The following is a 14033-nucleotide window of genomic DNA, read 5'->3' as shown; positions in this document are numbered from 1 at the left end:
GTGTACTTGTGTAAATGTGTGTGTGGGATTGCTTGTAATGGAGGTGAACGAGTGAGTGAAGGAGACAGAGGAGAGAAAGAGAGGCTCCGTCCCTCTCTGCTCTCTATAGTTAGTGTCGCTGACAGCTCCACCCTGAGCTCCACACAATGGCTCTATTCCTGGAGACACTGTGTGTGTGTGTGTGTGTGTGTGTGTGTGTGTGTGTGAGAGAGAGAGAGAGAGAGAGAGAGAGAGAGAGAGAGAGAGAGAGTTAATGGGTAACATACTGTTGGCTGGGCAAGAGGATTCTGTTATGTATATTCCACAAATACTACATGTGATAGTACCACTATATCATTATCAGTAAGTAGGGTTAGACTGATTATCTGGACTTATATTCAGCAATTTCGATTATGTGTATTGGTGATTTTTCTGTCGGATTGCCGATAACATAAACTAATTTTAAAATGCGCTACTTTGGCTCTGATGCAACATCCTCTAGACACAATGTCTAGCACACAACACTACCGGATTGGTAACACGTCACAATAAATAGCCTTAAACACGGAATAATCTGAATCTGTAACTGAATTTATCAAGGAAATGTAGTGGAGAGGAAGCATGAAGTACCAGAACATTTTTTGACACAAAGAGTTTTATTTTTACTGCAAATGAATATCTGATCTAAATATCGGTTTTCAGTCTGCTTGATTTCTAATAATCAGCATCAGTATCGGTCCTGAAAAAGCCTATCACTAAGTATCACCTTACCTACTCCTAACTAATTCTTTTCTACTATTACTACTACTGCTACTATTATGCTGTTAACACGGCTACAACTGTTATTTTTTATTTAACTATAGCCACTATGTAATCCTAATACCACTGCTACAATTACCGGTACTACTAGTGTTATGCACCTACTGCCAATATTGCTACTGAATTTATAAGATGGAAGATAAGATAATCGTTTATTGATCCCCGGAGGGGAAATACAAATGTTGCAGCAGCACAAAGACAAGAAGCAAGTAGAGACAAAGAAGCAAGTAGAAAAAGTAAGCGCAAATACAAATTGAAATAGGATAGATAAAGATGAATAAACATACAAATTAAATAAAATAGGTAACTACAATTTATATCACCACTTCAACTGGCGAGACTACTACTGTAATGGTATTATTGTTTTATTATGCTCCTATCAATAGTATACTATCACTACTGCAATGCCAACAACTGCTGCTACCTAAACTACTACTACTATACTACCACCATCATTACTGTTACTACAACTAAAACGTCTACTACCACTATACAACTATTAGGCCACTACAACTAGTGCTACTAAAACAACTAGTAACACAACAACTATTATCCTGCTACCACTCCTGCTGCTAGTCTTACTACTACTACTACTACTACTACTACTACTACTAGTACTATCATATTACTTCACCTACTGCCGCTATTATATTACTACTACTACAGCTACTACTGCTACTACTACTACTACCACCACCACTACTACTACTACTACTACTTCTGCTACATCTTTTGCTTCTAATATTGTACAACTACTACTACTACTACTACTACTACTACTACTACTACTCCTACTAGTATTATTATGCTACTACCACTACTGCTGCTATTATAATTCTACTGCTACCGCTACTACTACTACTAATAATAATACTACACTCCAACCACCTGTTGGTACTACAATTACTACTACACATACCACTACTTTTACTGCTGCTGCAGTTAGTTTAAGTTTCAGTTTACCACTACTGCTACAAGCACCACTACCTTACTACTTTTACAAGTGCTACTGGCACTACGAATATTTCTACCACTACTGCTATTACATATGGTGTAAATACCACAACTACGACTAACTACTACCACTACAGCACAATTACAATGAATAATAGCATTACTTGTACTACAACTACTGCTACTACTAGTATAATGTTTAATTAAGCCACTATCAATAATAGACTACTGTACTCTCTTCTCTTACATCTACAACTGCTGCTGCGACAGCTTCTTCATTTACCACTACTACTAGAACTACACCACTAAAAATTTGAAAAACCATGACTATTAGGCTACTAGAACTACTTTTAATATTACTATTATACTACTACTACTTCTACCGCTGCTGCTAGAACTACAATTACTACTTCCCCTACAGCTACTACTACTACTCCTACTTTTATTATGCTTCTACTACTACTGCTACCACTACTACTACTACTATACCCCTTTGACTACTGCTGATACTACAGTTACTGCTACACATATCACTACTTTATTGCTGCTGCAGTTAATCTAGCTTTCAACACTTCTATTACTACGATCACTGCTGGTACTTCTACTGCTTTTACTACAATTACCACTACTTTATCACTTTACTAGTGCTACAGACACTAAAACTACTGCCACTACTACTGAAGTAGTAGTAGAAGTGCTATTATTACTACTGTAAAGCAATTAATGTTTCACCATACTACTATCAATAATAAACTACCACTACTGCTGCTGCTACTAATTAATTTACTACTGTTCTTGGAACTGTTACACTACTATCATTACTGCTACTACAACTAGAACTTCTATTACTACTACAACTACTGCTAATAAAACAACTACTAGAACAGCTAATTGTAATTGTAAGTATTACTGCTACTAGTTCTTCTACAAAAACTACTATTAGTAATATTGTACAATTCAACTACTACTACTAATACTATAGAACTACAACTACTTCAGCTACAATCTTTTCTACTACCACTATTACAGAGCCATTATTACTACTAGTTCTATTCTGCTACTACTATTAATATTACTACTGCGACTACTGCTATAGGCCTAACACTACTACTAGTAACTACTAATATAAATATTACTACTTTTAATGCTGCTATCAATCTAACTTTCAGCACTTCTATTACAACAATTACTACTACTTTACTTTCCTTACTTTACAAGTACCACTACAGCCAGCACTACGTTTATTGTTTTCACCTTTTAATGACACCATTACTAATACTACTATTCTTACTACCATTACCAATACTTAAGTAATTCTGCAAATACTACTACTTTTACTACTGCTGCAAGTACTACTACTACTACGCTGTTGTGATTGGTGTTATTACAACTTTGTTTTTACTGCGGCTGTGTGTATGTTTTAAGTGTAAGTTTGTGTTCATATGTGTGTGGCAAGCATGTACATGTTAATGTTCATCTGTGTGTGTCATCATGACAGGACCCATATAAATCCTGCCTACCTTGTCACAACTCAGACATCAAAGCATGATCAGACCTGCTCTCCTGCACACATGAATGCACACACACACAGATACATTCACGATAACACACACACACACACACACACACACATACACACACACACTCGCTCTCTCACTGTAGTTCACTCAGTATTCCTTTCTGTCTAAGGTTGTTTGATCAGCTATATTGACCTGCTGATTCGACCACAGAGTTCACTGAGCACAAAGAGACACACACACACAAGCAAGGTGAGCGATAAGAGGATGAATGGAGAGAAAAAATGGAGGAGAGGAGCTGCCAAAGACCTGAAGTCACAGCGAGTGAAGTATTATCCAGTTTGGTGTCATTACAGTAATAATGCCGCTCTGTAACACCACTCACAGATTATTACTGCTGGTGTAAAGGTGATTGGAAGGTTGCCAGTTCAAACCCCAGTCCAGTCAAGCCCACACAGAGGAAGTGAGCGACATGTTCACCTTGTGAAAAGTAACAACTCAGTTCCCCACTGTCTCAGCAGAAGCAGCCACTGACCAAAATCCAAAACACAACTGACCTGGAAACATTTGCAAACTTTACCAACATTTGCTCATAAACTAGCACATTTGCATGGAAATCCAGCAGATTGCACCTTCTATACAGTAGAAGTAGCCACTTTAAGTTTTTATACTATGTCCATTGATCAGTGCTGGTTGTTTTAATGGACAGTTCTTCCTAAAATGAAACCGCTCACAACAAAGTCTGTGGCTTATCTTGAGTAACTGGGTCATGATTTCTGGAAAGAGACCTTACTGTTGAGATTTTCAAGTGTTTTATTTTGGCACAAATGCCTTCTAGTACCATTATATTTGAGAGAAGGCTCACCTCTCTCCAGACCTCTGCAACTCAGACAAAAACAATCTAGGTATGAGGAAATAAGGTGAAATGTGAAATATTCTTTTAAAAAGATTTGCGATGAATGATCAATCATAGCCCTAACTATAGGCATTGTGCAACCAAAACTCCACAAGCTATCTTTCTTTCCATCATGCTATTTTAGTTTCTTCTTCAAATGTATTTTGTGTAAGATCTAGTTGGATTTGTTTTTTTTTTTTCATTATTTTTTGTCAAGGTAAAGGTATATATATATAAGGTATATAAGGTATATAAATCCAGAACTGTGTGTCTGTGGTGATGTTTATATGTCATCTGCTTTAAAGTCTCACAAAACAGGTCTTGACTCATAATGAGACTTATTAAAGCTAAACTAACTTAAAGGAGACCTATTATGCTTTTTAGTTTGTTTCTTCTCCTCTAGTGTTTTATATATGTTCTTGTGCATGTAAAAGATCTTGAAAGTTTAAAAGTCTGCACCAAGAGAAGCTCCTCTCTCCCACAGAAAACACTGCTCCTGAAATGCCTTGTGACTTCACGACATCACATTACATCACAGAGTAACACATTTGCATAATTTATGCTTAGTGGTTAGTTTGGCACCTAAGAATTGATTTAGCAAAGCTGCTCTGTTGTTGTAAGCAGTGCCAGGTCTGGCGTGTGTGAGCTGACCAATCAGAGCAGACTGGAATTTTTAAATCAATGAAACAAAAGCATGGGAAAACAATTTTTTTAAAACTACATTTTCTTCCATAGCTATGGCCATCATTCCTATGAGTCACGGTAACATTTTAGTCACTAGAGTAATTGCAGAGATCTCAGGATGCGTCAACATCACTAAAAATAGGCCTGAAGGTTGAAATCAAGCCAGTAGTTTTGCCAGATTAGCTCCCACATTGCTAATTATCCCTCATTGCGCAGGAAACCCATGACAGTGCAAAACTACAGCAAGGGTCACAGTTGAACCAGGAACTTTGCTGTTCACTTTGGCATTCCCTGAATTTGTTTTCTCTCCTAAATTCATTTGCCTAACTGACTTATCTTTAACGATGTTGCCACATTCTGAGATCTTACTTTGGTGAGTGAGTAATAAATCTGAGTGTTTTCTCTTAATTTCAACTTTCAGCACAGTGGTAACAACATGGAAAATGTGGTGGATGAAGTGTAAATCATGAGAAAATGATGAGGAAATGAAGCTAGCATTACATGTTGAGGGAGAGGATATGCATTGGCTGTTGCGTCGGGGAATCTCTTTTCTTAAACACATTGATTGGAATAAATCTAACATGTAAAAGCAGAAGAGAAGCAACAGAAGAAGCTGCTGTGAAGAGGCTTTGTCACATTATCTGTCAAACACACTCAAATGTGACACTTAATTAAAGCAGTATGTCTAGTGCTCTGTGTTTTATGTCAAAAAGCTGATCTAACAGCGTTTTGCCACTCAGCAGCTAGCAGGTGTGAATGCATAAATGTGAAGCAAAGTGTTCCTGGAAGCAGGGCATGCATGTTTAACATATCTTTTCAGACCAAGACAGGGGGACGTTGTATAGGTGAATGGATAATCAATCACTCTGCTGCAGTGTGGAGTATAAAAGGCCGTCGACAGCCTGTAATTACAGTACTCACAGGAAGCAGCTGTTTGCGTTTCCTGCCAGGACGACCCACTCTGCGCTTGGTGCGGGGGCTCGCTGGCGTCCCCTCCTCTGGACTGTCCTGGTCTGCTCCATCTTCATTCTGGCCAATTATAGAGAGGAAACATCAAACACTGAGCCAATCCAACAACCGTATGAAGTTATAATTGATGTCAGGAGTGAGGCCGCATTAAAGCAACAGATATTCAAGGCAGTGTGGTTAAGAAACATTGCAGGGCAGAGGCTGGAAAACAGGATTAACTGAATGAAGACTAGCACACTCTTGACAATATTTGCAGTTTTTAGAAAGTGAAATTTTACACTTTTTTTTAACTTTTTCACCAGAAGACAAAAAGCTCAACTGAAGATCGATTTCAAAACAAACAACTTTAAAACCAAAGGTCTCAAAACCTGGCCAAGTTCTGATTGAACAAAGCAGCTCTCAAACTAAAATGGACGAAATATGAAAGACAAAACCAGTAAATTATATGTTTGCAGACATCAAATCCAGCTGTGTTTAGTCAAGCAAACAGAATGCATGTTGTGGTGCTTCTAGACCTGCTGTGGATACGCAGCTCAAAAAATCCCCATAAGATGAAAAATAACACTTTAGATCGTCATTGAAGGTCTTTTAGATGAAATACTGTAATATATTTCGGCACTGCCTCATATTGAGGCCATTAGTGAAGCTTTGAACCTAAATGAATTCATCTCAGCAGTTTGTTCCTCTTCTCAGCTCACAGCAGAGACAAAGTGCTATGGTACATCAGAGTTGTAGATCGGCAGCAGTGTAATTGTACAGTGATATATAAAATAAAAATAGCCTGCAGCACCTGTGTGTCAGCTACAGCGTGATGGGTCAAACGCAAACACCTTCAAAAGGCTTCCAACCAGAAGAAATCCTGATGGGATCTCATTCTGCTTTCACTGTTACATCATGACAAACTGTTTTTATTACGTTCTTAATCTCAGTGTTGTGACTTGATATCCTCGCCAAGCCCCAAAATAAAAATTATAAGAAAAGCCTGCCACAATTCAAATCCTTAGTTTTCCTGTCAACAGATTTACTTCGAACCAATCTAACGGCTGCCCATGATGTTGTTTGTGCTGGAGGGAAAGTTTCACATTGCAACTAACAGATAAAATCTAAGGTTATGATATGTAAAACAATTGACAGCAACACTCGGGTCAGATAAATACTCAGCTGTTAGGATGTTTTCTTTCCAAATACCAATTAACTAAGTTCCTCAACTCAGGGTATCTGATTGTGTGTTTATGTACTGTATGTATTCTTTGAATATAAGAATATCGGCCAAGATATCAATATCAGAATTTCTTTAATCCCTAATATCGGTATCGGCCCAAAAAATCCAGTATCAGTCAGCTCAACTCCATATAGCTCATCTAGCTTAATTCATCTCTCCAGAGACCAAATTGGTTTGAGAAGTCGATATTTACACCCTCAACTTTTTGGCTTAAAAAAAGATGCAAATAACATCTTCTCAAATCAACACTGGATGAGCTGTATGCCGCCATTTTATGTTGGGGTTTTTTAAGTTGTTTTTTTTTTTACGTCTGAAAACAAGTCCCCATCTACTTCAGCTGTTTAGGAGAACGCATCAGCACTTTTTTGCCATGAAGCTTCAGAAATGTTTTGCAGACAGCTCCTACATTTTCATCTGCATGTGGGTGTGTAGATAATGATTGAATTTACATTTTTGGGTGAGCTTTTCCTTTGATAAGGTCAGTATCTCTATTTAAAAGTATTAAAAACTCAACTCAAACTTGTTTTATTGACATCATGATAAATCAAGCAAAAGGAGGATTTATTTAAACAGAGGCTTGAGGAGAACAGAAACGCCCCCACATACCTCAATCACTGTCACTGTTTGTTTGCCTCTTCTACTATCAATACCCTCAAATATTCTGAGGGTCTGACCAAACTCAAGTCTGGTCCTGAATTTCTATTTTTACGTCGGCTCTGGGCTCTGACTGAGTTGCTGAGAGTCTAAGGTTTGTGCAAACGTTTTATTGGGCCCATGAGACCATGTGAAAAAGGCCAAATAAAATAAGCAACACCTGCTGCATCTTTAGTTAAACATTCAAACCTTGAATGTGGTTTCATTGTGTGAGAGGCCTGTTGCTTTAAGAGTATCATATTTTACCCAGGAGGAAGTAATTTGCCAGCTGCAATGATTTTCATCATTGACCTTTTTATTCATATTTGAGCTCTCTCTATGTGCATCACTGCCTCAGGCAGAAATTAAATAAATGTCACTGTTACAAGGGAAAACCATTAGACTCTTGTAGTGCTGGAGTGAACAAGGCAGCTTTAAATGTACCAGTTAGGAGGAATAATGTTTTTAATCAGAGGTTTGCTCAACTTGTTCAAAGCTGGGTTGAGATAACAGAGGCAAGTCATCTGAGCAGGATTAAAACAAATGGAAGGCAGCACATCAGATGACTGTGAGTGTTAACGACTTTCTAGGTACACTGGAGTTCCATTTTCTTTGGGTCTGTTTGAGATTTTGAAGTAGTTGCTACTATTTTTTATTTTTTATTGACAGAGCCCTCTGAGGTTTGATTAAGATGGTCATGGGTCACTGGATAGTGAACACACTTCAGACTATGGCTTTCAAGCTAAAACTAAAACTAATATCGAAACATCTTTTAAACAATAAAAACTAAACCAAACTTGCTGAAACTAAAGCGAATTGAAAACAAAAACTCAAAAACAAAACTACAACAACAGCTGTGTATGCTGCCTGCTGTCTGCCTTGTGTTTCCAGTAATGTCTCCCTCTCTCTCCTTGGTGGACCGTCTGTTAGGGTGACAGTGGAGTGGTTGCTAAGGTGCAGAAACTGCTTAGCAACTGTCTCCGGCGGGGCCGCCGTGCTGACTAAACATTCTGATGTCACTTCCCTGACGATAAGCATAGCAACCAGCTAGAACGGGTAATGGCCCAGTGCCTGTCTGCCTGCTATGCTCCTGTCCATATGCCTGTGTCACGACGCACACTCACAGACATACACACAGACCCTTTAATGTAACAAGTGTAAAAAGTGGAAACAGGAGTATAATTATGTCCAGACACTACAGAAAAAAACATGTTTTTCTTATGCACTTTTGAGATGTTGGGCGTTTTTGCTTCCATAACATGTCTTCTCTCGGGCTAGTGAAAAGAAGATGCCAAAAATAGACTTTAACGTGTTTATTTTAGTTCAGATTTCTGTTCTGGAAATGTATGACACTAACTGGGGAAGTTTCATGGTTAAAATTGTATGAAATTGTACAATACCTATCTTAAAGATCCAGTGTGTAGGAACCCAATGTCTCACCCTCACACAAAAGTCCCTCTCTAGAGCCAGTGTTTGTTTTGTCCGTTCTGGGCTACTGTAGAAACATGGCTGTGCAACATGGTGGACTCCTTGGAAGATGACTCACTCTTTCTGTAGATCTAAACCCTTATTCTAAGATTGCATTGAAAGTTTGCCCGTAAATCTGACACAAGGGGCCTTTAAAGGCAGTTTTCTCAAAGTGATTTTTCTCTGAGCCAGAAATCTCCACTTCAGTAGCACTTACATAAATCAAAAACAAGGTTTTTACAGAGGGGTTTGATCATTTATCATTCATAAGGTGATTTATATAACATTTTATTCCCCAAAACATGGCAACATTTTTTATAGCTGTTGACAGTACTGTGATAAAAAGAGATATCCAAAATTTGTTCCGTGAAACCTTTGATTCTAAAACCTTGATTTCTCTTGGCACATGTCAGAAGTGGAGCATCCTGCCCGATATTTTCTAATTGCTAAGATCATGTTTGTTTGATCTTTTTTTCCTTGATTTTTGTGCCTCCACCTCAGGTTTGCAGGCTACACAGTTAAATCATTTTTGTCTGTTTTAAGTGTGTTATTGTTAATGTTTCCGACTCACGTTGTGCTGTAGATCCCAAGTCTGCACAGGGTGTTTTATTTTTTGATTTTGACCGGATGCACTTTGCCATTCCTGTGTCTTACTGCTGCATCTGGAACACTGCTGAAACATGCCGTGGTGCAGCTGGTGGAAACATGAGCATTAAACGGCTGCAATCAGCTCTAGGTATGTCGCAGAGTGTCGCGGCCATAACAGGACTTAAATGTGCCGTGTAGAAATCTGGCGTAATACCACCTTTACACCAAAATCAGGGTGTATATACGGAATTTTAAATGCGGGTAAACCCACTAGAAATAGGTGATTGACTCCCTTCCCAGTGCCAGGAGACTAGTTTGCCTATCTGTTTTTCTTTTTCTTGTGTGTCACATTTGTCATCACAAATGCACTGGAAAAACAAGGAACAGTAGAAAATGACTCATACACCTCATCACACTACATCCAGAAAACTTTGGATCATTCTGGAGACACATCGTTTTTGTCCAGAGCTGATGGTGGAACTAGCTAAGGAGTGAGGCGTCTTGCTTCTTTCTCATCTTTCGAGAGTTGCACATGTGCAGTACCAATCAGGCAGTGTGCAAGGATCAGGTAGAGACACTGAAGCCACTGACAATATAACAGTGGTTTCTTATTAATATCTTTTACTTCAGTCTTTCTTTCAAACTCAAGCGCTGCTTGAACGTAGACGGATAGAAAAAGAATGGAAAATATCAATTTTAACAGTCATAGCATGGCGCCTGACAAGGGGTGAAAATTAGCGTGATCACCTGGGTGTTGTGTTTCCATCACAGCCAATCAGAGCTGGAGCTGATAAACACCAGTGATTACTGCAGAGGCATTTGAAGTGCGAGTGCCGACATACCTATTTACATTACGCAAAAGCCAGATGTAAGCAGGTGTTAGTGGGTTTTTTGTCAAGTATAAAAAGGGATATAATATGGTTTAATCACCTGGAGACATTTCATGGTGACATCTATTAGTTAACCCTATTCACCTGTAGTGCCAAACCAAATGTCAAACATTAACTGACAGAGCTTGAAAATCACTCAACCAAATCCCTTCAGAAAATAAGTCAACACAAACACACCAAACACACACACACACACACACACACACACATGCACACAGACACACACACACACACACACACACACACACACACACACACACACACACACTGTCCATATATCTTTGGTCTATTTCTGTCTCCCGGCAGGTTATTTTAGGCCACCGCAGTTGCTAAGCTACCAGACTGCAAACCAGGCGGGCAGAGGAGGATCCCATCAGCAGCAGACAGCTTGTCCTCTTTCTTTCTACCCCATTCCCTCGTCCTCCGCTCTGTCTCTCTCCAGTCTCCTCATTTCCTGTATCTCCCTCCTCTTCTGCCTTCACTTTGAATGCACTACTCAACCAATCATTGGTTAATAAAGCTGCCAACAGAACAAATACTAGATTGTATCTATTTTTGAGGCTCCGTACAGATTTACAACATTTAAACATCAGTAGAACAGCAGATTTATCCAATCCTATCATTAAAATAATCAATAATTACACATGTAGGTACGTGTATTTGCAAAAACACACTGCAATGGACTGAAAATACACAACAATGGACCAATCCTGAGCACTGTTCTCCCTGTGTTACTGTTATAATACTGTTTGTGGTGACAGCTGCGTCTTTTCTGGTTTTGGATATGGAATAAACAACCTCATCCACTCAGTCAGAACACAGAGTAATGCTGTTAAAGCCCCCAAGCACATCGTTTTACTATCTTCAACGTGTCCTTGTAGTTTGAAGTATATGCTCTCTACATAGACACTTGGCAACCGAAGCATTCAGGCCTGATATGCTTAAAACAAAGAGCTTGTCATGTGGGCTAACATCATCCGAAAATCCCTTTCTGATGTCAAATCTGAGGGCTTCATCCACCTATTTTTGTAAACCTCCAATACTGACAATCATGCTGTTTTTTACGTACTGCTAGGTGACACACCAGAAGGTGACAAAATAGGGGAGAGTCTTTGGTATTCATTTTTTAATTTAATTTTTCTATTATTCTACTGTAGTTACCTGAGCTACTGTAATAAGGAACAGGAATTTCCCTGTTCAGGAATCAATAAAATCTTATTTTATCTTATCTTAAATTTTAATACATTTTGAATGTACAATTTAGTGAAACACAGTATATTATCTTTAAAGAAAACTTGTACAATCAATTGCTTTTTGACTACTTATGCTCAAAGAGCAATCAAGAGTGCCATTTTGATGGAGCTACAAGACTTTAATGTCAGGGTTTTTTGGCCCACCTTGAAGTATGGCCATTCAGAGCAGGAATAAAGACTTTTGCCTTTAGATTTGCTCACAAGCACTAGATTGTTTCAAGCGTACTGTAGCCTTAAGACTCAAGAGATGGGATAAAACAACATTGTCTACACGTTTAGAATAATGCCCAAGTTATACTGTAAATTTGGGCATTTAGCCGTCAAAGAATGAGAAGAAATATGACCAAAGTTGTCAGAGATCGTGCTTAGCTACAATTGGTGTGTTAAGGGAAGGTGGCAGTGCTTAAAGGAATAGTTCACTCTAATTCGACACGAAATTCAGTCATTATCGACTCACCCTCATGCTGATGAGAAATCCGGTGTAGTTTCTTATTCCTCAAAGTGCAGCTGGAGACCCGCGGGGGTACCGTCCTGCAGCAAAAATCCATGTAACGGGCGTAAATGGTGTCCGAGGAAACGAACGAAAAGGTCCATAAAACTACACAAAAACTTTGTAATATTCCTCCATACTGCTCGTCCGCTGCAATCCAAGTGTCCTGAAGTGGCGACATCCAGAGTTTACTCGAAATGATGTCATTTAGTACATTTTTCTTGGATGGTAACGGACGAGCAGTATGGAGGAATATTACAAAGTTTTTGTGTAGTTTTATGGACCTTTTCGTCTCGGACACCATTGACGCACGTTATATGGATTTTTACTGCAGGACGGTACCCCCGCAGGTCTCCAGCTGCACTTTGAGGAATAAGAAACTACACCGGATTTCTCATCAGCATGAGGGTGAGTCGATAATGACTGAATTTGGTTCTAGAGTGAACTATTCCTTTAAGACACAGTCAATTCTCAAGCTATGAAAAATGATCTAATTGTATCGTTTAAAATACTGATCAGGAAGGTTCTGAGCTTGTGAAGTGATATTCATAAACATATTATATCTATAAATGAGACATATTATGCTCATTTTCAGGTTGATCATTTTATTTTGGGTTACTACTAGAATAAGTAGTTACATGCTTTTGGGCTTAAGACACATATCAGTTTTCTTATAATGTCCAGCGCTGCAGCACTGTATTCCCCCTCTGCAGTTTTATTCATGTTACATTTAGTCATGTGGCTTCCTTCCTCACACTCTGACTTATCATCTGATGTTTTTCCGGGGGTTATAGCAACAGATCACCAAATAAAATGTACCGTTACCTTGATTAAAATTGCATATTTTCTCTCAGTTTGAACACACAACACAATTCAGCGGAATTTATAACAAAGCTCTTATCGTTTTTAGATATTTTAATGTGGAAATGTTACATACTGAATCCTTAAACAACAATCTTTAAACTTTAATCTCAGTTTATTTCTTTATTTTCTTCACATTCAGTTTAAAACATATTTACCCTTATTTGAGCCCACAGAAATGTCTCTCTATCTTCAACATTTGAGCGTCTGTCATGCGAAATCGATTCTAACTGGAATCCGTCAAATCTCACACCTCGACTCTCTATCTCTTACAGTGTCATGTCTTCCCCTCTGTCCTCAAACTCTGGGACTCACTTAGGATTCTCACCAGGCTTTTTTTTCTTAAGTCTTTCACTGAGTTAAGCCTTAGGAAGTTAAAAAGAACAACACACTATAGTAAAAAGAAACCTTTATAAGGGAAACTTTGTACTTGTTGGCTCTTTGCCAGCGTGTGAATGTGGAAGTAAGTGAGTAAGACGGCTCTTTATTTAGCCGCACTACAGAATGAACTTCAAACTTCTCACAGATTTACGAGGGTTGCCCTGGGCTCTGGGGGCGCAAATGAAAGGAGCCATTTTTCACCTTGTGTATGTCTGACTGTGTGTTAATGTGTGTGTTGGTGTGTGTGCTCGCCTGGGTTAAAAAAAACAGTTTGAGACTCGAAACCTTGTGCTCGTTTCACCTGCATGTGGTCGGGTTAGTGTGTGGAATGTAGAAAGGCCTAAAGTGAACGTAAGTAAATAACTCTAAGATTAATTATTGCAGACACACACGGTCTTAGTTGCCAGATTTTCAGAGTGAGTTGGCTAAAA

At 38.7% G+C, this 14033-nt stretch overlaps 1 protein-coding gene across 13 annotated transcripts in view; it reads right to left on the bottom strand.

Moving 5' to 3' along the window:
• Positions 1 to 14033, bottom strand: part of LOC311271807 (DNA (cytosine-5)-methyltransferase 3A-like) — a 67844-nt gene that overhangs the window by 46374 nt on the left and 7437 nt on the right. For all 13 annotated transcript variants that reach the window (XM_084377672.1, XM_084377684.1, XM_084377679.1 and 10 more), the window contains exon 3: positions 5770 to 5877. In XM_084377672.1, the coding sequence (XP_084233798.1) occupies positions 5770 to 5877 (108 nt within the window). The remainder of the gene's footprint in view (positions 1 to 5769; positions 5878 to 14033) is intronic.

Source organism: Pagrus pagrus (assembly GCF_965226575.1).
Source record: "Pagrus pagrus genome assembly, chromosome: 16".
Classification (NCBI taxonomy): domain Eukaryota; kingdom Metazoa; phylum Chordata; class Actinopteri; order Spariformes; family Sparidae; genus Pagrus; species Pagrus pagrus.
Note: the sequence above shows the minus strand (reverse complement) of the source record. Positions and strands in the feature narration are given on the sequence as shown.